Source organism: Apis mellifera, linkage group LG9, assembly GCF_003254395.2.
Source record: "Apis mellifera strain DH4 linkage group LG9, Amel_HAv3.1, whole genome shotgun sequence".
NCBI classification, from domain to species: domain Eukaryota; kingdom Metazoa; phylum Arthropoda; class Insecta; order Hymenoptera; family Apidae; genus Apis; species Apis mellifera.
In genome coordinates, this window is record NC_037646.1 from 6,139,442 (window position 1) to 6,165,004 (window position 25,563).

The 25,563-nt window shown below is 31.5% G+C and overlaps 1 protein-coding gene across 1 annotated transcript in view; it reads left to right on the top strand.

The window, feature by feature from the left end:
• Nucleotides 1–25,563, top strand: part of LOC409020 (inaD-like protein) — a 119,029-nt gene that overhangs the window by 37,017 nt on the left and 56,449 nt on the right. The window contains exons 6-9 of the mRNA XM_026442738.1: nucleotides 6,907–7,049; nucleotides 10,490–10,809; nucleotides 23,952–24,086; nucleotides 24,490–24,648. Of these exons, the coding sequence (XP_026298523.1) occupies nucleotides 6,907–7,049; nucleotides 10,490–10,809; nucleotides 23,952–24,086; nucleotides 24,490–24,648 (757 nt within the window). The remainder of the gene's footprint in view (nucleotides 1–6,906; nucleotides 7,050–10,489; nucleotides 10,810–23,951; nucleotides 24,087–24,489; nucleotides 24,649–25,563) is intronic.

A 25,563-nucleotide genomic window follows, 5' to 3' on the forward strand; every position in this document is an offset into this window, starting at 1 on the left:
GAATACGAAGCAACGAATTTCTATTAGATTAAGATTAGTCAGAAATTCAAATTATTATAGAAATTTAAATATAAGACAGGCTGATCCCTTCATACAAATTACACTTTCATTGCAAAATTTTAATCTCGAAGTTATCTTTCCTTTTTCCATTAAAAAAATGGAATAATAAAATTAATATCATAGATCAATAATTATAAAAAAAAAAAAGAAAAAATATAATAAATCCATTCAACATTCTGTCTTACGTTTCGATTTCCCCCATGTAAATTCAGAAATCTCGATGAGAAATGGCCGTCGTAGATACGAAACGAAGTTCACGGGGATGATTTATCGGAAAAACGATATTCATCGAAGGAGCAGTGTCGCTCGAGAAGGATTAAGGACAGACGTTTCGTAGTTTGATATCACTATAAGCGGTGCATTATGTTGTCATATTAAATTATGGACGATGATGGATCATCCTGGCACAATATCGAGCGCCCCGTTGTTTCTGGGTAGCGTAATTCCTGTTTTGCCTCTCTCGAGGGATATGACGTTTCATTCTTTCTCAAAGTGTTAAGAAAAAGTTATAATATTTTGTTATAGCGAGTAAAATTTATGATACTCGTCGTGTCGAGCGATTTATCACGTTAGTTTTACGTATCAGAGATTAAATTATGGAATTTTAATATGTCGAAAAGATATTTATTTCATTTATTCGATGATAATCGCAGAATTTTTCATAAAGGTTAAATTATAAAGGGTGTAGTATCGAAAGTTTTCAATAATTTTCGAAACGAAAGTTCAAGGAATCGCTCGAATCGAGTAAAAGTACTTTAATATTCGACATACGCGGACAAATCGATACCGCAAACGTTTTACGATCAGAAAGAATTTTCGATTAAATTGAACTCTCGCCGGTAATAGCAGATCGGTTTTGATGAGTGAAGATTAAATTTGATTGCGAAATCAAATTCATATTCATCGATCATTCCTTTTTTTTTTTTAATTGCATCAACAACTAACATCATACATATATTTCATTTTATAATTCTTATTTCAAATCTAATTAATATTGTGAATTTAATAAACAGAAGTTTTTTTTTAGAAAATTTGAAAGAAAACTGGAAAATATACATACATACACAATTCAGAAAAGGAATATTTTGAATCTTAAAATTTTAAAATAATTCTTTTAGCAAGATTTTGTAAAATATATAAATTAATGATGAAACACTTCATGTTTCATAAAATTTATATATCATATTTGTCTGTGTAAACATTTTCCTTCCATATTTTTTTCGAAAAATATTCTTTGATAATCAAACAATGATTGGACAATACTGTCAGATTATTTTAAACTCGTGTATATAATTATATTTATAATTGATACAGACAATCTTCTTATTAATATTAAATAATTATAATTGATGAAATATTTCATAAAAATAATAATTCTCTCTCAACTGTACAAATGGATGGATTCAACGAGCAGAAAGTTCTTAATCGGAAACTGAAATTTCTTCTTTTTTTCTCTCTTTTTCAACTGCTCGCACGTCCATCCTGTGGTCACTCGACCACACGAGAGCTATTGCTGATAACTAGCAGTCAAATTCTCGAAAATTGTTTCCAGTTGAGCACTGGACGTTTCTGAAGCTTTCCTTCCGGTTTCTACTTTGCGGTGGTGGAACAGAATTCGGGCTGAATCATTGGCGGGAAATAATTTATCACGAACGAAGAGCTTCCATAGTGGAATGTTTTCTTAAGGATATATATATATATAAAGATATTTAATGGAATTGAACAATTTTTCAAGTAAATAATCGTCTTTATTCTGGAAATAGAAGAAATTGATCGAGAAAGTGAAATTTGAGAATAAAAAGAAATTTTTAAACTCGAATTATAAATTTTGTTTTCCTTTTCCAAGGAAATGCTTGGGAATAATTAAAATTTTAACAAATTTCTTGGTTCCTGAAAAATGTAATTTTTACGTTTTGTCTTCTTCCATACAACCTTTTTAATAATTGATCTGACATCTCGTTTAAAATTAGTTCAAGTAAAGTTTAAACCAGAATTATTATCGTCACACAAAGATAATAATAGTAATGGTATAAAAAGAAAATAAATACAGGAGGAAACGTGGAATTTTCCCAAGTGACAATGTGAAAGAAATGTACGGATAAATGGACAAATGCCAACGTATCTTCCTCGAGGAGGAAGACGTTCATCAAATTCTCAGAATATTCCAAAGGAATCAGAAATCCGCAAGTGGTAGCTTTAGATGGAGTTGTCAGTGTGAAAACGTCGTACAATGCTATATTTGAATCGACCATTTCAAAGCTTCGCTTATCCAAGCTTTAACATCCAAATATGTGTGAAAATAGACACGAGATTTTTTTTTTACACGATGGAATAGAGATCTTAAAATGAAATTTTCGTAGAAAATTTAAAATTAAAATTTTTATCAATTATATCTTGGAAATTTTTCTCAATCTTTCAAAAAATTGAAATAATATAATATAAATGATTAAACATTTCTCTCGTTAACAATAATTCAACTGCACAGTAATTAAACTTAGTATGTATGATCCATATACATCATATATCAACACGTCAAGTCCATATAATCAATGTTCACGTTTGGATTAGGTTGGGACGTTGACTAGTTAACATATGAATGATTATACGTACATTGTTTGGCCACCATATGTCTCGATTAAAACGTGACGAATACGTAATTGAATTGACACACAAGTGTTGGGATATATAAGTTTCTGGGATGACCCTCGATTTAACTCGATCGTTCCAAATGTTTCCAAATTGCGCGTTTCGTGACGAGAGTTGTTAAGGGTGGAACTGTTTCAAGGTAAAGAAGGGTTGTTCGATGTTTCAAGATCACTCGAAGCAATGTTTTAAAAGTTGATGCGTGTAAAAATAAAATCGAAGAGAACAGATGAGCAATTATCGATTCTGAAAAGTTTCTCAATTATGTGTATTTATCTAGGATTTTTGGGTTTATTTAGAGTATCAGAAGTGAAAATACTTTATTTTTTTTTTAAATTGTGCGATCTCCAATTTCAATATTTCTCTGGAAAAAAAGGATTTAATCATCCGATGCATTGTTACCTCTCTCAATATTGGGATTGATTTAAATCAATCACTTCGTTGAAATTCGTCGTTGAATTCTTCTCGATGATGTCATTTACGTAATTGGCGGTTTCGAGGCGTGGATAGTGATATATTTCTCTCGGAGGAAAATGCACAATTATTCATTTGTCATGTAAAACTCGATACAATATTTACGCTCGTCATAAAATTTATGATCAATAAGAATCATCGGATGAAATTGACACGGAACATAAAATTTTGTAATAATAAATTCGTCGTTCATTTGAATTTTTAATCGATTTTATTTCATTAGTTGATTCGATTCAACAATGTGTCTTCAAATTTTTGATCGGCAATTTTTCGAACCAACTTTTGATCAAATAAAAATTGTATCAAAAATTAAAAAATTAACAATATAATTTTTTTTTTAACGAGTTGAAATTTTAATCCAAATCAGAATAATTACAGTTCAATTGTATCGAAAATCGATCGTATAAATTTCCTATAATCAGTCAAGCTTTAAAGTTTTCAGTAAGATTCCAAGTAGAACTACCCTATGCTCGGTCAGCCCTAGTCTTCAGTATATCGTCCACTCGTTTCTCTGCACCGTTGAAAGCACCCTTCACGGTCGAAAAAAAAAACTTGTCTCGCAATATTCCTGGTATTCATAATTTACGTGTCTCGACCGAAGGGTCGCGCATTAGTCTCCCTTCTTTCTCTCTCTCATCCTTGTTGCGACACAAAGAAGGATTCTCTCTTTCTCTCTCTCTCTTTCTACTTACAAGAAAATGAAATATCTTCGTTACGTCAATTTTCTTCACTTTTGATCGTCCACATGATTTCGATCATCGTTTACGATAATTTTTGATGATGTGGGGAAAGGATTTGTAAAAAAAAAAAAAAATGACGTGGTTTTTTTTTAAATTTATTTCGAAAGATTGCTTTCGATGGTAGGATTTTCTCTTTCTACTTACAAGAAAATGAAATATCTTCGTTACGTCAATTTTCTTCACTTTTGATCGTCCACATGATTTTGATCAACAATAATTTTTGATGACGTGGGGAAAGGTTTGTAAAAAAAAAAACGTGGTTTTTTTAAATTTATTTCGAAAGATTACTTTCGATGGTAGTATTTTGCATCCGATTTGATTCTTTGAAAACGAAACGAAAGCAAGCGTGATCGCCTTTGATGTGGATGTATTTATTTTCACATCCAGAGAGTGGATCAGGCAGCAGAGTAGTTGACTTGAAAGAGGGTCTCTCAAATTTGGGTTTTTGATCTTTTTCGATTCGCTTTGGAGAAGAGAATTTTCGATGTCAAGAGCGTTAAGCCCGGCCATTTTCGCCTATTTATTTCGTAAACACGCGCGTGGGTTGTGAATACGTATTATCTCTCGTTGAATCGAAAGAGAGTGATGAACTTTGAAATATTTCTCTAGAAATTTATTATTGCAAAATTCTCTCTTACAATTTCTCGGAATAGAACGATAATTTCTTTAACTTTAAACATTAATTTTCTTCTTCTAAACTTTATCTCAAGTTTAGAAAGAAGCTAAGGAACAAGAGGATTGAATATATCAAGAATATATCTTGTTAAAATTCTCTTCATCTTTTTTTTCTTATATTTCAAAATTCCAAAGTTCGAAGAAAGATCAAGTATCGAAATAAATTCCTCCAAGATCACATCTATCTAGTCTACTTTCGATTCATCATAATTTTACACGTCGAACTTACGAAATAATTCGAATTAAAATTACGATAGACAAAAGTTTCCCCGTTTCGAAAATTGGAATTAATTGGAATTAAATTGTGGAAGCCTAACGGCATTAATGGCCTCGACAGGATGCACCTGAAAGCAGGCATGGAATGCAAATCTGTGACACAAGGAAGGGGGGAATCGTGTCACGGATCGTTGTCCCTTTGATCCGTACCAAAATTCGGAGCATCGGTTTAACGATGATCGCGTTGGAGTGGTGTGTCGTTACCAGACCTGGTGGAAATTTGCTTTGGCGGAAATTAGGTAACGCAACCGCTATCTGGCCTACTAAATAGCCCTTTACCAGCTTTCAACCCCCATCCTCCCTCCCTCCTACCCCCCGCGAGAATCCTCCACCAACCGTTTATCACGATGGACGATCAGGATTTGTATAAATTTAACTCCAAAGTGTTGAATTCTTGATCACAACGTTCTCTCGTTATAAGTTTCTCTACTGGAATGATTCTGATAGAAATCACGTAGTTATTACGTTTTTTTAAATAAAATATTAGGACAAGGAAGGAGAATCGAACAATCATTTTTAAGATAAAATGTGCTCGAATTAAAAGAATATAGATATTGAAGGATGATATAAATTATTTAATATAAAATGAAATTATATTATAATCTTCGTTTAATTACCATTTCACCCGAATTATTATAATTGCATCATTTCATTCTCCACCAACGTCACTCCATATTTTCCAATAATCTTATTACCCTGCCCTGCCAAAAGTGAATTACCGTGACCACGTAGGTAGACAGGTAGGGGAGAGAAGGCGCAGTGTGCACGCCGCGTGTGCGTTTTCCATTTCAAAGAGGAAGGGACAAAAGGGAGAGAATAAAAAAAAAAGAGGAGGAACGTTTAGATAACAGAATGTTTGGACAGTGAAGGATTCCGATAACAGAGATCCCAGTGTGTGCCTGCTCTCTGTCACGCGGTCGGTCGCAATCTGTCATGAGATCTGAAGCTCAAAAGCGAAAATCAACGTGACAAGACGGACCGTCAGGTGATTTCTGACAGTGTACGAGTTTTTTGGAACTCGGCCAAAAACCGCGTACAGGTGCCTTCCCGAATATAAATCCTGTAATATATAAAATTATCCCAGTTAAGGGATAATTAACGAATCTTGCTTCGTTTTTTGTTTTATTATTCGAAATTTAAAATACGCGGCCCCCACAATCGTGGAAAATTAAAAATAGAAATATCAAGATGAAATATTGGATGGATGAAAAGAAATAATCTTCGCTTAAAATAAAAAATAATTCGAAAGAAATAGTTAGAAAGAAAATGGAAGCAGAAGATGATGATTCTTCCTCTATGATTTACTTAAAAAAATAGAATTAAAATTATTTCAAAATGAATAATGAAAATCAGTACTTTTTTTCTAGTTCCTCGAATTTGATAAATAAATAAAGAGCACATCGATGTGACATCGAGTTCAATAAAAAACTATATGATAAAAATAATAAAATGATTTTTTTTATTGGAAGATTTAAACGAAGTTATTGCGACGATTGCGGAGGAATTCAAAGGGGCCATACATCGAGAGAGATAGAGAGAGAGAGAGAAATTTAATATCACTCTCAGCGTCCGGTTTTCTATTAAATAGAATTTCATCGAATCGAACCACTAATACATGCCCCGGATCCATTAGATTCTATTAAACCGAGCTAATTGAGATAGTCACGGTTTAAACCTGCCGCATTTACATACCATTTCTTCTCTGCAATGCAAATTGATCGAGATTAGTTGAAACACGTTTCAATTAAAAATATTAAGAGGCAAAAAGAAAAAATTATTAAGTACTCGAAGGAATAATTTCTCGAAATATGGAGAAATTCTTATGAAAATTTATTTTAATTCCTTCCTTTTTTTATTCGTATATTACTTTTCTTCCTTTTAATTAAAAAATAATCACGAAGTGAAAAAAAATAATTCCTAAACTCTCGTAGAAATATTATTATTAAAAGTGTACGAAATCTTCGTGAAAATTTAATAATAAACGAAAAGAGAAAAAATATGTGTATTTTACTGACAATTTTAAATTGTTCTGTTTCAGCGATGGCCGATTGGTAGAGGGAGATCAGATATTGGCGATAGATGGACAACCACTAGATTCGAATATCTCTCATGAGCAGGCAATCTCGATCCTCCAGAAGGCACGTGGTCTGGTCGAATTGGTCGTAGCAAGAAGCACTCAAGGTAATTTGAATTCAACTTTTTACTCCTCATTGGTCTTTTTTCGATCTTATCCTCCAATCTAATTTTTTTTATCGCTAAATCTGCACTGTGCACAGTTCTTTTTTTTTTTAGAAAAAATGGAAATTTCCTTCTCTCAAGTTTTGAATAAAATTTTATTTTACAAATTTGAATTGCAAAAAAAAAAAGGATTGTAATATCGATATTTTCAGGTGTACAGTTCGTCAAAATTTTCTCATGCAGAATTTTTGCACGGATGATCATTTTTTTCTCCCAAAAATTTCCATCAAATTCTTCGTTCGTTAAAAAAAAAACGAAATTTAGTACGAAATATTTTGTCCAGATTTTCAAAAAGATGCAATATATTTCCAAAAATTGTTGATTATGTCAAAAAATAAAATCCCTCTAGTCTATTTCCTTTCCCTCTCCCCCCAAAAAAAAAACTATTATATCAATTACAATTTAGTGAAAATGTATAACTTTCAATGCAAATTTCAATCCTCCATCAAAAAGTATAACTATTCTTGATATATCGAGTCTCGTTTATCTTTTATCTATACTACTGCACATTCTTCCAAACATCTGTCATTCTATCCAATACAACTTTCCATCACTGCAGTTCCACCACTTCAATTTTTATTTTCTCCCTTCATACCATAATTCTTCGAAATATCTGTCTACCACATATATATCGTTCAATAATTCATTTAAAATTATTTACAATTAAAAATCTTTATCTGTTTTATCATCAAATACAACTTTATACCACTTTTATCTCCCCACTATTGATTCTATTACTACAATCTGTTTAGTCATTGCTCTTCCATTCTTTGAAACATCTGTCACTACTCATTTAATTAATTTAAATCTCGTTTATCTCCTTTTACAATTACAAAATTCTTTCAACCATCTGTCAATTCTTCAAACATTCGTCGATTGCGTTTGTTCGCCTCATTGTTTCCTTGATTAATGTTAAATTAGTCCGGCAAACGATGGTAATTAAATTATCCATTAACTTTCGAATATGATACACGGTGTCCAAAGTATCAAGCCAGGGCTCCAGAGTACGTAGAAGTTTCGAATAACTAGGCGATGGAGAAACGACACGTGCACCAGCCAGTAAATTAGATTAACTCGTGATGTGTACGAGGGCAAATTTTTATAAACAACGAAATGGAGTGTGGATGGAAATTGGCCTCGATGTCGTTAAATAATTAATCGCATTTTAATTCGATTAAAAGTTTTTAAAATCTTTTCTCTTATGGTTCTACTTTTTTCTTCTTCTTTTTTCTTTTTTCATTAAAATGGCTTGTAATCGAATAAATTGACGGAATGGTAGATTATTTTAATAGTATTTTAATTGTATTTCAATTAGATTAAAATTTATAATTTCTTTCTCTTTTTTAATTAAATCGTGACAGATTGTGATCGATGGGAGTGACATTAAAATTTTTAACAATTATTATCAATTATGATTGGATCAAATTAAGGAAAGAAAGTAGAATCATATTTTTTCTTTCAAATAAATTATATTAATCGAATAAATAGAGTGTGAGGAAAAAAAACAAATAAAATTAATCGATTCATAATTCGAATTAAAATATATCACATTTTAATTTAACGAATCAATGGTTGAGCAAAGAACAAAATTGATTAAAATTTCTACCTTTTTCAATTCGATTAAAGATCTTTCGTTCTCCCTCCTTTTATTTTCCAATCAATTTTAATTACATGATCGATCTAATAAATCGATAGAGAAGTAAGATAAAATCGAGTGGAAAATTTTTTCGTCCCCATTATCGAGGGGTAAAATCGTGGTGCGCCGGTAATGGAACAAACAGAATGACGAAAGATAGAGATAAAATCGAAGAATAAATACAGTCGAGACCGATCGATTAATTGATCGAAAGTATGCAGTATCTCGGTACGTTTCTGACAAGAGTATGTTGAGAAACGTACGTACGTTTCAATTAATTAAGCCATTTTATGCCATTAATTTACTTTGCTCTTCGCTTTTAGTTTATCCGAGGTTCGTTTGAAATTTTTCACTCGACCGTGGATGTACAAAAAAAAAAGAAGAGAAGAGAGAGAAAGAAAACAAAAAAGACTTGGAAAAGAAAGAAGAAACCAACCAACTTTCCGCGACTTTGTTTCCTTTTTCTTCCCTCGTTTCAAAAACTTCTTGTTTGCTCTTCTGTTTTCCCTTTTCCTTTTTTTTTATTCTGCCCCCCCTCTTTGTTCCTTTTCTCGTGTTGCAATCAGTCTCGAGAGAGGATAAATAAAAGAGAGTCAATTTTCGTTATTTGTTAATTCATTCTCGATTGGAACGAATATCGAGTAGAGCATATAAAAGAATGGAATATGTGTATACAGAGAAACGAATGTTTGTTCGTTTTCTGGTAATAGTTTCCATTTTCTCCGACTCGCTATTGGATTCGATTCTTTAATTTCAAGTGGTAGTAGTGTTTTTTGATTTATTTATTGACGGATATTTTTTTCATACGCAGAATAAACTTTACTTTTTTTTCTTCAAATTATCTTAAGAAAAAGATGAATCAAATAGGAATTACTTGTTCGATATTTTTATCTTGCTCGTTGATATAAATATATTTATTAGCATCAATTATTCATCAAATGTGTCAAAATCGAGAGAATCTTTTTTAATTTTTACAAAAAAAGAAAATAATTTAGAAATTAAAAACGAAGAAGAAAAATGTTAAGAGAAATTACGAAACTTTTTTGATTTTTAATCCGCCATTTTCTTCCGCGTTGAATAATTTCGATTTAACGAATTTCATCGCGATTTGTCTTGTTCTTTTTTTTTTTTTTTAACGAACGTTAATCAGTTATTTAAAGTTTCCCAGTTCGACGAGTTCCTTAAATTATTGCAAAGAAAATTTACAAAGTTTTTCCAACTCGTCCACCACGTTTTTCCTTCGTGTCTTGGTGGAGAAGTTTCGAGAATCGAAATCACGTTCCTTTTATTATCATCGGGCAATCTCCCGGGTAATTTTTCGCCGGGAAAGTTGGCTTGCGGAAAAAAAATTACAAAACTCTTCAAAACTTCTTTTCACTTTTTCCCACCTTTCCTCGTATCCTCGAGCTGCGAGCATCTAATACCTGTTGCCCCAAGATTCCTCCAACCCCTCCCATTAGAAAATCTCATAAAATGTGTACACACATATCCTCCTTATCTCACATAAATCGCTTGCCAGACAAAGATTTAATAATTCGAATTAAACCTTCCTCGCTTCTCCCTCTTCTTAATTTCCAATAATAAATAAAATTTTCGTTTCAAAATTTAGAAATCTTTTCATCTCCTCCATAATAAATTTCACTCAAACTTATTCAACTTACTTTTAATTAAAAACGCAACAACAATTTTTAAAATATTAAATTCATCGATCTTCTTCTTCTTCTTATTATTGTTATTGAACGAGAAGACGTTGGGAGCTCTTTGCCGACGGATGAGTTGTCCGGAGCATCGAGTTCGACAGCGGCCGCGGGAGCAGGTGTGTCCATCATCGGCGGCGTTGTCGGCGGGACAACGAACCAGGCCAGCTCCGACAAGGATCAATCGGTGTCCACGTCGTCCGTCGTCACACCGGCACCGACCCCCAAGTCCAGCCAACCGGCGAGCACCGCCTCGGCGGCAACGCCGACACCGACACCGCCGACCTCCACCCCGGTACCTGGAGGCCTCGTTGTCGAAAGGAGCCCCTCCGCCGTCAGCGACGCCTCCAAGAGTGGCTCTGACATGGTGGTAAGTCTCCTTCTCCAGTATCGAATAATTTGACAATTCGGGGTGCAGTGATTGTTTAAAAATAATTTTAGAATTTTGAGAACGATGTGAGGAGTTCTTAAAAGTTTTGATTTGATTAATCATTTGCTCGAATTTAATTTCAGTATTCAGGTTAGATGTAGAATTAAGGGAAACAGTATAATTTATGGAAGAGAAGGATTCATAGCTTTTGAAAAATTCCAGACAAATTTCTTCAAACGAATAATTCCTCGAATTATTATTATATATATATTAATTATAATTAATATATATAATCGAATTATAATTATATATATATATAACAACAGACAGAATTGTGAATGTGGAATAGGGGAAGGATCTTGGGCAGTTTTGCTCTACCATTTTGCACCTCGTTTCAACCACTATCATCACCATTCTCCTGGCTACTAATAACTTCGCTATTACTCTCGCTAATATCACCTATCATCATCGCAACTATTGCTATCGTTTCACTCCACCCTGTGGGAATGGCAACGAGGGATATTATCGTAGAGGTATCACGTTATCACGCTGGAAGATTTACTCGATCGTTAAACTCGCTCACGAGTAATTTTGCAATCGATTAACGCGGAACTGGCCGTGATGAAGGGAATTGCGCGGAATTTCTTAATGGCGTATGCAAGTTTCTTAATTTTCGGAATGCGCAGAGGATTGGTGGAAACGGTTGCTCGTTATTAAGAGCACCATTCGTCTTGAAATACTTTCACGCCGCGTACTACGAATTCCGTTTCCTTCTTGGAAGAGGGAAATTTGTAATACAAGATTGTGGAATTTAATTGTTTTTGTCTTCAATCTCCTTTGTAGTAAAATAGGAAAGAAAGGAATTTTGAAATATAGATAAATTTGAAGGAAAAATTTTTAAGAATTGAAGAATATTATAGATGTTGAAAATTATGAGAAATTTTTAAATATTATCAAAATCTTGGATAATATAAGATATCTGAGTGAATATCGTTAAAAATTGTGAACCTTGAAATAACACAGAATAATATGATCAATTTGAGATGAAAAAAGAAGAAAAAAAAAAAAAAAGAAAAGGAAAACGAATAAAATGAAAATTTTATTGAAATGAAAAGTCATATAATGACATGGAAATGTTATCGCATGAATAAAAGAACAACATTATTATGAAAATTAGATTGGGATGGATCAATATTTATTTCGACATGCGACGAGATTCATTTGTAACGATATCGATGAATAATGTAAATTACATCGAGATTGCGTCTTGCTCGTTACATCGATTCTCGTTTACCGGAAGCGGTTCCAGGTAGGGGTGTTCCAGTTAATTGCGTCATTCGAGTTGTTTTTAGAAAAAAAAAAAAAAAAAAAAAATGTATAATTACTTCTTCCCCCTTAGCTGTTAATTTTATATCATCGATATTTTCGTTCGAGAGAAAGGAAATTGTTATTCATTAATATTTTATATTTTCGTATCGTATTATATTTGTATCATATTTAATTCTCTTCTCTTATTTCTTAAATTTTTTTTTTTTCTAAATTCTAATTTCTTAACGATCGTAATAATTCATACGAAGAAGAATAAGGAAATATGAATATTCTGAGAAAAAAAATGGGACGCATTAGGTTTTAAATAATTTTAATTTTCAAAATGTATATAGATAGGGGAGCTTTATAACGTTGTAGTATCGCATGTCTGAATATACTATTTGCATTCTGAGAACAGTGGCAGAATGAGGTGTAGCGATCGAAACAGATGCCTTGATTAGCATTGGCGGATACCTGATAATCGTGTAATAGCATTACGATGAGAATGCTTCTCACTATGTTTGTCATGTATCTGCATAATCATGTTGTTCTCCCAAACCGATATTACTGAATAGCTGAAGATTTCCACGAAAACAAGCCACTTGGGAAGTTTCCATTCAATTTTCGTAGAACAGATATTTTGGAATTCAATTTAAACTTGTAGAAATCTATCAAAGATATCGTTACAAGAAATTCTATCTTTTATGAGATAAAAGATATCTATTATCCTTCAATGAGAGAATTTCTTTAAATAGAATTATTTATCGACGATTGAAAATTGACTAAAATACCCGAGTACGAGTAAAATCCTATTAAAAACATGTTAAAATTAGAATAACTTTGCACCGCTATAAGTCCGAAGATAGTAACTTCCGGTCAACGAATGAAATCCCATTAGAAGCGTGAAATCTTCCCCTTTAAAATGCTTTTTGATTTATCTCGATACGACTTCCGGTTTCCAAGATATCGTCCTATAAAGAAAAGATAATTTTTAAATCCGATTAGACTCGATTAAAATTTGGAAAACTTTGAACCGCCATAACTTCGAAGATAATGATTTACGGTAAACGAATGAAAGACCATTAGAAGCGTGAAATCTTCTCCTTTAAAATGCTTTTTGATTTATCTCGATACGACTTCCGGTTTAGGAGATATCGTCCTATAAACAAAAGATAATTTTTAAATCTGATTAGACTCGATTAAAATTTGGAAAACTTTGAACCGCCATAACTCCGAAGATAATGACTTCCGGTAAACGAATGAAATCCCATTAGAAGCGTGAAATCTTGTTCTTTAAAATGCTTTTTGATTTATCTCGATACGATTTCCGGTTTCCGAGATATCGTCCTATAAAAGAAAGATAATTTTTAAATCCGATTAGAATCGATTAAAATTTGGAAAACTTTGAACCGCCATAACTCCGAAGATAATGACTTCCGGTCAACGAATGAAATCTCATTAGAAGCGTGAAATCTTCCCCTTTGAAACGTTGTTTTATTTATCTCGACATGACTTCCGGTTCCCAAGATATCGTCGTGTAAAGGAAAGAGTGATTTTTTAATCGTTTACCATCTCCATCCTTGTCCCTTATTCTCGCCTCTCGCTTTTACCTTGTCTCACTAACCTATTCCAAATTGCAGACAAGCGACAGACGCGATTCCTGGAAAAATATAGTACACGGATTCCTGGAAAGGACTAATATGCATTTCCAAGAAAATATTCCATTCATAATCTGCGTTAAACGCTATGGACATTTTGAGCTCTTATATCTCGGCAACCGATTGAGATATCGAATTGAAACAAAAAAGGATTTAAAGAAGATAGTTTCCTCTATCTTTTGAATAGGTTTTAATGTTATTTGTATCATGTTTTCTTTTAATATATTACTTGAATACGTTTTAGCTGCATAAAAATCTATAATCTAATTATCTATCAATTGTTTGTAATAGTTTTCAATGATCATTCAGTATTATTCTAAATTATTATTATCGTCATTTCTTATTTATTTATTATTTGCATTTATATTAACCTAATTAGTTATAGATAAAAAGAATCGTTTATCAGTTGCCGCTAAATTATCCTTTAACGCGAAGAAAAATGTTCACCGTGAAAGAAAAGTTTCACTAATAAAAATGAACGGCGAATATTTTTCTTAATAGAGATAAATTGAACGAAAAAGAAATCTCTGTAATTTGCTAAGAGCAGAAGGCGTTGCTTCTAGCCGACACGAGAAATATGATAATGTACATCCCAAAATGATGGAAGACATTCGTTCAGAAATGGGTGCGTGTTCTTTTACCACGCTTTTTCTTCATCCTCTAAGAGATCCATCTTCCAAGAAAATCGGTCTCGCAAGACCTTCTATTTTCTCCCCTTTCTACCAACTATATATATATATATATATTTTTTTTTTTTATCTCACGACGATCCCATGACCTTCTTCCAGTTATGGCTTAAATCGATTAGTACCATTAATATTGTGATAAACAAAATATTTCTCATTAAATATTTTTCTTATGTACCAGCCTTCATTACTTTTTCCATTACTTCCCTGAAATGTGTATAGACATATACTAAGACGAATTTCCAAATATTCATCACATTTCTATCAAATGTCAACGAATCTAAGCCAACCAAAACACTTCATCCCTTCACTTTCCTCGATCATACGTGCATAATTCAATGCATCGTTTCTTCATCGTGTTCCAACTTATAATATAATCCTCTTCGTAAACAATAGCCCATAATTCACTGCATCGCGTTTCCTCATCGCGTTCCAGTTCCATTAAATTTCCATCGAGAAGCAACGCGATCTAAGAGGCGAAGTTTCGAATCTATTCAAATCACTCTCTCTCTCGATAATCTCCATCCCCCTTTCCAAAACGCATACATACGTATCCATACAATTTTCTCGTTCCTATCCAATCTCTATCTCTAAATTTCTATCGAAAGGCGATCTCTCCTTTTTTTCCCCTCTCCCTCTTCCTCCTAACCTAATTCCACCTTCTCTTCGCTCGCCTTATCGAAAAGACGCGTGACAAAAGAAAGAAGAAGAAGAAGAAGAAAAAAATTGCAATATTTACACGAGGGACGAGAATGCTCGACGAGGACGTGAAAGGCGGCCAAACCGCCCCTTCCCAACCTTCGCAAGGTTAACGATATTCTCGTTTCGATAGCGTGATCCATGAGAAGAAGATCCGCCGGATGCACGCGATGTGTCTGCATCCGTGGTATCCGAGTTCTCGACCTCTCGAGTGACGCTCTCCTCCCCTTTTCTCTCTCCTCTCCTTTGTGCCCCCCCCCCCTTCCGAACGATCGAGGAAAGATATACCCGGTATCGCGACAAAACCATCCTCCATCAACCCCTGTAATTAGCCTAATTTGGAATAATAATAATAATAATAATAATAGTAATAGTATAGTAATAGTATAATAATAATAATAGTAATACCGCGAAATTTCTTTTCTCCTTTTTTTTCTTTCGTTTCATTTTCAATCTACTCTCTCCCTTTTCTCTTTCCTCTCCTTTGTGCCCTCTTTTCGAACGATCGAGGAAAGATATACCCTGTGTCGCGATAAAACCATCCTCCATCAACCCTTGCTTTTTCTGTAATTGGCCTAATTTGAAATACGAAATAATAATAATAATAGTATAATAATAATAGTAATGGAATACGAAATAATAATAATAATAGTAATACCGAGGAATTTCTCCTCTCCTTTTTTTTCTTTCGTTTCCTTTTCAGTCTGCTCTCTCCCTTTTCTCTCTCCTCTCTTTTGTACCCCCTTTTCGAACGATCGAGGAAAGATATACCCTGTGTCGCAATAAAACCATCTTCCATCAATTCCCGTCTCTCCTGTAATTGGCCTAATTTCGAATAATAATAATAAAAATATACCCTGTGTCGCGATAAAACTATCCTCCATCAACCCCTGCCTCTTCTGTAATTGGCCTAATTTAGAATAATAATAATAATAATAATAATAATAATAATAATAATAATAGTAATACCGCGGAATTTCTCCTCTCCTTTTTTTTCTTTCGTTTCATTTTCAATCTACTCTCTCCCTTTTCTCTTTCCTCTCCTTTGTGCCCCCTTTTCGAACGATCGAGGAAAGATATACCCGGTGTCGCGATAAAACCATCCTCCATCAATCCCCGCCTCTCTTGTAATTGGTCTAATTTAATAATATAACAATAATAATAATAGTAATACCGATCGCGGAATTTCTCCTCTCCTTTTTTTTCTTTCGTTTCCTTTTCAGTCTGCTCGGTTTTTTTTTTCTTTGGCGAGGTCAATAAAACGATTGGGGGATGGAAATGGAGTTATCGAATCGGGATGTTCCCTGCCATTTGGATGGAGATGGATAGTGGTGGTGGTTTCCTTGAGTTGAGAAGGATTTGTTGAAAGTTGCTTGTTGTTGTTGTTGGTTTGGGTATTCGACCTGATTGAGGAAGTTTGATGGATTTTGTAGGATTTCTTAGGGTAGTTGGATATTGTGATAATATTATTATAATATTACGAAGAAAAATTTAATTTTTTTTTTTTTTAATTGTTCACACGTGAGAGTAGAATTTCTTTCTCGATCATGATTATAAAAAAATGAGGATGATAAAAAAATTTTTATTCCAATGTTATATGATATTGTGATTTCGATAAGGGAATAATTTTTTTCGATGCCTTTGTATATTATTAGTAGTGTATCTGGAGAAAATTTTATGGATAAACAGAAATGACAGGTGTAAGTTTCATAATTAGGAAGGAAGAGGTTAAAATTGGAAGCACAGGGTCGATAAAGCCAAGTTCTCCAGGTTTCTGGAAAATTGTTGAAAGCAAAAACCGGAATTCTAATTTAATAGAGAGCAAATATGAGGAGAGGGGGAGGGGTGAGATTTCATGCATGTGGCTTGACTTTTTGTCGCGCCGACACGAGGAAGATGGTCGCTAATTACGATAGATTGTCTCGTTAAACGTCTTATTTACACGTCTTGGCTTTGTTTTCAGCGTAATTAGGTCCCGACTGAAATTTCAAATATTTAAGCTGAGGGACAGAATGATTTAATTAAGCAGAAACGGACATTAACGAGGCAGAAGTTAATTTCTAACACAATTTTTAACTTTAATAATTTCTCAAAGAAATTTTTATTTTATCTATAAATTTTATATTTTGTTATCTTTTGTTTTTTGCGTAAATTTATTTGTTAATTCGAATTTTTTCGTTTAAAGAAAATGAATAGTCCTGATTTTATTTTAATTTTACTTGAAATAAATATAATTTTTTCACGATTTGTTAAAAATATGGCAATTTGTATTTCATATATGTTATCACTATCCATAAATTATATATATATTTGCAAGATATATTATTTAAGATAAAGTAATACAAAATAAAAATAAATAAATAAAACTTTCGCAATATTCAACAATTCTGGAAATGGAATGAAATCAGAAAAGCATTTAAGAATCAAGAATCTTGCTTTACATCTTTATCATGTCTTTAATTATCCAACTCGATTCAAATTCCACAAAAGAAACGCTCACCATTTGAAACTTCCAGTATGAAAGATTATAAAGTTTCCTTGGAAAATCGTATTAACGATTCTTGTTTTGAAATTATTAATACATATTCATGCTACACAAAGGAAACAGCTAGAAAAGTGGGATGAAGTTTATTTCAAATTGGAAAAAAAAAAAAAAAGGAAAAAGAAAACGAATGAAACGGAGCTCTGTAGTTTGCCTTGTTGATAAGGTGCCTTAAGGTTGAAAGAGAGTTGTGCAAACTCGGCGAAAAGTTGCTTTTCCAACTGATAAGTTGGGATTCAATTATCGACCGAGCGAAATCGCGTCGAATTTCTAAGCTGCTTACTTGACGTTCGATGGTAATTGAAAAAAGCGGCGGATGCAATCCAACTTTCTTTAATCCTCGACTCTTGTCAATATGTTCCTACGAATTCGGTTGCGATTCAGAGAGGATCTTGGATAATCCTAATAAAAGAGGTATATAATGGAAACGAGAAGAAGAAGATCATCTTTAATTATTTATAAATTCGAATTAATTAAATAATTTATTTTTCTCAAGTGATTTATAAAAATAGTTTTTACTCTAATCTTGACCTAGTATTAATAGAGAGTTTAAATTTAATTGAAATTGGTTCAGTGGCTTGGCACGGAATATGTTACAAAGTCTGAAACTTCTCCCTAAGGACACAACACGTTTGTGGCTTCCTTTAAACTGCTACCAAACTGTTTGTCATATCGAGAACCTTTTTAAACAAATCTTCTTCTTTAAATGTTATCAATATTAATTATATACAGTTATTAAAAGAAATTATGAAGTAAGATTTGATAAGTAAAATTGTTATGATTTTATCTTATTTTTACAATTGTAAATTAATTAAAAAACCAATTGTGTGTAAGCACAAGGAGATCGAACATTTTTTTCAAAAACTAGGGCGCTTCTGTAATTGTTTTTTTTTTTTTTTTTTTTTTTTAAATAAAGATAGAAACACGAAAGAAAGTAATTGTTAACTTCTCGTATATATTTTTTCTTCTTCTTTTTTTCCACTCCCAAAAAGTAGGTCGGCGTATACAGAAACTAGTAGTAGTAAAATCACATCTCTAGAGTACATTTTTCTGCATAAAAAATTATTTTGAGACACGAATTCTACATTAATAATTCAAATACTATACAAATAATATACTCTGTGAAATTAAATTTCGAAGAACAACATAATTAGGAATTCAATTTCGTGATAATCCTCTTTTATAATCCAACTTTATTTTATTTAATTTTCATCCCGATATTAATTATATTCGTCTTTCTAATTTAATTTGAACTTAGTATTAATGTTTATGTATTAATAATACCTTGATGGCCGCTGCGAGTAGTAATATCAACGCAAAGGCCGCCGGTGGCCGGAATTAACTATTAAGTTGCAACATATGGAAATGCTGCTCTCTCAAATGAAACCTTGAACACACGTAATTTCTTTGGATTATACATTTTATTAATTATTGGAATAATTTATTGACTTTTGACTTTTCATTTTCATTTTCCAAATGATTCGTTTATTTCAAAATTTTAGATTTTACAATTACATTATCATAGAATTATAGATCTCGATTTTTAGAACGTTAAAATTTTCCAATTTTGAAGTTATTTTAAAGAAATTAAGAATCATTTCAAAATCATCTCTCTTTCTTTCAACAAAAAATCAATCTCTCTCAAATTCCTTACTCTTGTAATAACAATAAAGAAAGAGAAAGAGAGAGAAACAATTAATGAAAAATAAAATCTTATCTATATAATTCAGTGAAATAACTCCACTCAATAACTTTATTTATTAAGATAGAGAACAATTTAATACAATACAATAAAATGAAAAAGAAAAAGAAAATATTAGAGATAAGTGGTAATAAATTTCCAAAAAGAAAGAGTATAAACAAATCTATCTGTAAGGGAAGATCACATCAGAGCCATCTGATGTTTTAACGTAGTAAATCTTTGTCATTAAGTCTGGAACACATATTGATTCTCAACAGCAACAATTTCACTGTGACTCGTGAAAAATTTCTCTCTCTTTCTCCCTTTGAAACAATTGAAAGTCGAAATAAGAAATCGTGGAGATACGAAAGAACAATTCCATCCCCCCCAGGGACCATTTCGATGCTCGTTGTTAAAACATTTCCTCTCCGGTCACCGAAATATCACGGCCATTACAATTTCAACGAACGATTCGAACGCCATTTTTGAATATTAACGAGGCCGTCGCATCGTCAATTTTAATCGCGTTCAATCGCGTGAATACACGTGTTTGAAAATCGTTTTTTGTTGGTAGTTCTGTGAATACAGATACAGGTGTTCCCATTTTCTCGCCACTTTCAAAATGGGTGGAATCACGTTCGATTATTGGCCAAGTTGAATGCGGTTAATCGAGGTGGCTCTGATCTCGGTTTTGGATGATTTTGGAGGAATTTTTTTCACTGATATTAATTTCCACTGAGAAGTTATGGAGCTAATTTGGAACGAGATAATCAAGATCTGAGAATTTCAATTGGAAAATTTTAATTTGATTAAATTTTATTCAATTTATTATATAATTTCTCTGGAGTGAAAAATATTAATGATTTTAATGAAAACTTTCGACATTATTTCTTGAGTTATTATTAATGAAGATCTTTGGAATTACTTCAGTTAAAAAGGAATTGAAAATAACGAAGATTAATATGTTGGAATTTGAAAAACATAGAATTGAAGTTTTCGAAGAAGAGAAACACGAGACACGCAATCTTCGAGGTAAGAATAGAAAAAATCTCGGGAATAAAATATTCAATATCAAATGTAAAATATGAGAGTTGAAAAATTTCTTTGGCACAAGCTCCTAGAATTCAAATTCTGAGAAACTTCGTACGACAGAACAAAGGGAAAAGAATCTCGATCCTCGTCGCAAAGCTCTCCTTGTTTCTCGTTCAATTTTCATTTCGTTCAACCAGCGCACTACTATCGCAAAATATTTCAAATAATATCTACCAACCATTCCCTCTCATCGATTTCTCCTGCTTTAAAAGTTGCACGATAAAGGAAAGTACAACATCGTTTCGAAAGAAATTTTATTATCAGCACAGTTTCCTATTTGCCGTCTTGGCTGTATTACTCGGCGTTTAACTCACTTTGATAAAGTCAATCGTCAGAAGAAGAACCGTCCAGAAACTGTGTAGAAAAAGAAGAAGAAGAAGAAAAAGAAAGAGATGAGAAAGAAAAAGAAAAAAATACTTCCTCGAGAGGGAACGATTTATCGAAACTTTAAAAAAAAATGTCCTTGTCACGATAAAGTTGCGTTGAGTTGCAATTGTCTTGATAAGCGATAAGGATTCCTGTGCAGTTGAAATCATTCTAAATTCGTTAATAATTCGTTCATTACGAGGAGAAGAGTCGATAAAAATTTAAAGTTCTGAATAATTGCTTCCGGTTGGTGAGATATGACTGTTAAAATAGTACGAAACGAGCCTTCTTTCTTTAAATTGATTAATAGGGGCTGCTCCTTCGAGAAAGTTAAACGAAAGTAAGGAGGTTCTGCTTTGAGTAATATTTCTTTCTTGATGAAAGTAGAGAAAGATTGAAAATTGAATTCTGACGTGTAATTGTAGTTTAACAATGTGGAGACGTTGGAAATTTCGGATTTTCTAATGAGATTTGTATATATATAAAGTTATTAAAACATAAAAGATAAAAAAAAAGAAAATGTATTTATTTGTAATTCATAAATATGTTTCTTTTTAAGTTTAGAAAAATTTTAGTATCATGAGAAACATTTGAAATTCCATTAAGAATATTTAATTATTTTATTTTAAATTTTTATTTAAAAAAGAAAAAATATTCAAAAGTTTCTTTCTTTTCAAAAGAGAAAAATTATTTTTTATGGTGATTTTTTCCTTTATTCTTCTTGTTTTCGATAGGGAAATCATGGTATATCATTTTAAAAATATTTTTTCAATGGATATATTCCATTGACAAAAAAGAAACAATGCGAGTTTTTCTTTAGACTTTTCTTTCCTTCGTTCTTTCATTCTCTTGTTTTTTCGTATATTTTTCCTTGTAACGAGAACTATTGACCTATATCCCTCATTCTTGTGATCTTCTTCCATCTTACCTCGTTCCTAGCTCAAGCGATAATTAGAAAATTTCATCACGTTAATTGCGATATTTACACGCTTTCTTGGGAGAATTTAAATTTTGTTTGTCGGAAACACGAGTCAGAATACGTTTATAAACATTATCTATGTTTTGTGGATTAACTTCAAAACGTGGAATAATAAAGAATGCATGACAAAAAAATAATAATAATTAAAAAAAAATATGTAATTCATATATATATTTTTATAGATCAGTATATCTAAAAAATATTCTTCAAATATTATTCTTTAGATAAATTAATGAATATATAAAATATATTTATTATTTTAAAAAGTTCAGTTATTTGTACCTAAATTTGTACCTATAATATGTTTAAAAGAACAAATTTTTCTAATTTCTGAAATAGAATTTACAATACAATAAAATAAGCAAATATAAAAAATAAAAAAGAAAATGATGTCCAAGGAAATAGAATTTCTTTATAGAATAATTATTTGTATTTTTTCTGAAAGAATTGTGATATACGATACAACATCTATTTCTTATCTCTTTCTCTTTTTTTCACTTCTTTTTAAAAAATATCTACTCGATATACGTATAATAAATGATAAGTGTTGTGAATCGATGAAAGGTTTCAGAGAATAGCTTGAAGCAACGACAATGTATCAAGCTTCTTTTTCTTTTTTCTTTGCAATTTTAACACATCTTGTTATCTGACAGAAGAGGCAATGTACATACCCGAGGCAATGAAATTGAAAGAGAGAAAATGTAACACGAGTTTTTTGTCGACCCTTGTGAGGCTAATTATTTTACTTCTTCTGGTATCTATAATAGTTTTTTAACGAAGAAGAATCTTTTAAATGAATAAAGTAATTTTAATAAAAAATGGAAATTATAAAAGTTTAAAATTGAAAATTCTCATATTTTTTCATATTTCATAAAAATTTATAGTATTATTATCTTCAGAATAATTTTGATTAAAAATTATTCGAAACAAAAATTTGAATAAACTTAAATTTTTGTATTAATAATTTTTAAAAAAATTTTTTTTAATTATTTCAATTAAATTGAGAATTTTAATTAAAAATTTCAAGTTTTATACAAAGAGTTTTTGATTTAACATTATTTATAATCGTTTTAGAAAATTTTTGTCCATTATTGGAGAAGGTTTGAACATATTAAATATCACATGAATTGTTTTAATATCGTTTTCACACATTGGAAAAATCTCGACGCAAATATATCGTGTAAAAGAGTCGCTCTTTATTTTGTTCAGTTACCAGGATTCAACAATTACGCATAACGCGCTTTTTTTATTCGAATTTTGGCAACCTCGACGCCTGATTCATTTTAAAATTGCGACATAATTATTATTAAAAATGAAACAATGTGATTTTATACATGTTAAATGATCGTTTATGAAATATTATTTTTGCAATTTATTCGTTGTTTCATTTTAATGACATAAAGAGAAAAAATACGAGTGAAAATTGAAGGATTGGAATAATAACGAATATATATCATTAGTTATTATTTTAATGAATTTTGTATTATAATGAAATAAATCTGAAAGTTGAAATTCAAATATTGAAACTTGTAATATCAAGTTGTACGAGTTTAAAGTTTCCCTAGTTTGAATTCCAAGAGTCAAATTGTAGATTTCAAATTAGAGATTTCAAATTGGAAGTTCCAAGTTCGAAATTATAGATTCGAAATTGTATATTCTTAGTTGCTAGTTTCTACATCGAAATTTTGAATTCGAATTTCCCAATTGGAAGATGAGAATATACGTAATTCTATTTTTCATTTATGTGTTTTCCATTATTCAAATTTCAGATTTAGATTAAAAATTCCAATTTTTTAGATTTTAAATGATCATAAATATCGTATTTTATGATTTCCTAGTTTCTAGTAACTTTTTAAATAGGGACCAGAACAAAACCTAACCTAAATTAGTTTAAATTTATAGTTCTAGTAATTTCTAGTAAATTGAAAAATCTAGATTCCAAATTCAAATCGAAATTTTACAATATTTCCAAATTTTATTTCGTATACATTTGAAATTTCTATTCTATTTCTCTCCATAATTTTTCACCGATTTCTTTGTTAACTGTTAAGAGATAAGATAAGCTTGATGATAAATGGCGGATCGATCAGATACATCATATTGAATTTATGTATTGTATGTACTGTTGTAGCTGAACACGGAATGGGCACAAGTTGAGGTAATAAATCTAATCAATGATGGCAGCGGTCTTGGATTCGGAATCGTGGGTGGACGAAGCAGCGGTGTTGTCGTCAAGACAATCCTTCCAGGGGGTGTCGCCGATCGAGTAAGTAAATTTGTCAAAAATAATACGAAATCGTCAAATAATATCAAAATCCATTTATTTCCAAATTATTTCCATATATACAAAAAAAAATCAAAAATATGTATATAAAAATCTTTCATTCGATACTTTATAATTTTATTTCTTTTTAATTTAACATTTTCTAAATTTCCTTTCATATAATAAATTCATCTTTTCTTATGAAAGAAATTTCGTGTATGATATTCGATAAAATACATAAATCGAATTAGCCGGGATATCGTGATATTTTGGCATCGAATTTCGAAATAAGATTCCATAAATAATAATAATAGAAATATAATGACACAAAATTAAACGAGGCAGAAATATTTAATGGTAATCGATCGGGGAATTAAACACGGTGTTTTCTCGATACAAATTTCAGGATAATCGGTTGCAGAGCGGGGACCATATATTACAAATCGGCGATGTCAATTTGCGGGGAATGGGAAGTGAACAGGTTGCGGCAGTCCTGCGACAATCCGGCACGCACGTGCGTCTCGTTGTCGCGCGACCTGTCGAACCAACCTCGCCGGATTACCAGGTATTTTTCTTAATTTTCATAATCTTTCAATTGCATCATATGATGGAAACTTTTGAATATATTGAGATGTTTGAAAATCGAGAAACTTTGCAAAAATTCGAATTAAAGATATTTAGGAAATTTGAGAAGTTGAAAAGAAGAATTGAAGAATTTGAAGCTTCCATAATGTATTGATGAAAAGTTTGAAAGGAAGTTTGAGATAATTTTCTATTTGGAAATTGGAAAGATTTCGAAGATTCTCGAAGATAATTTGGAAATCGTAAAGATTGCAAGAAAATGTAATGAAATTTATTTTAAAAGTTTGAGAAGCTGAAAGCTTGATACTTTGAATGTTCAAACTTGTTGTAAAAAAAAATTGGAAATTGCGTTGTTGGAGATATTTTATTTTTCTTTCGTTAAAATTACTTTTCTTGGTAAAATTCTTGGTTTCTTTCCCCCCTTGAAAAGTCTGATGAAATGGTTCAATCGGAATTCTCATTAATTAAATGGCGGCGAGGCGTTTTCATTAAATCATTGGATCGGTCTGTTTGCACGGTAAATAGTGTCATAATTGATCTGGAAGGCATTATATAAGTTGAAAGCACTTTAACTCTTCGGCTTTCCTCATTTTCGTGGTAGCTAATGTCATTTTTATTCATATTTTATAATACAACTTATTTACGACTCCACTTAAACAAATTTATTTATAACAGAAAAAAGTATCTATTAACTTAATGGACAAGAATATAAAAAATATGTTAATTTTACAAGTTTAAAAAGCAACTCGAATATGTAAAGATAAAAGGAAGATATGGATTCATAATGATATCAATTTCTTGATAATATCTCAATATTTTCATTCATTTTTATGATCAAGAAGGATATGAATTAAATTAGAAACTTATTAAACGTTATATATGAATATATGCAATAATG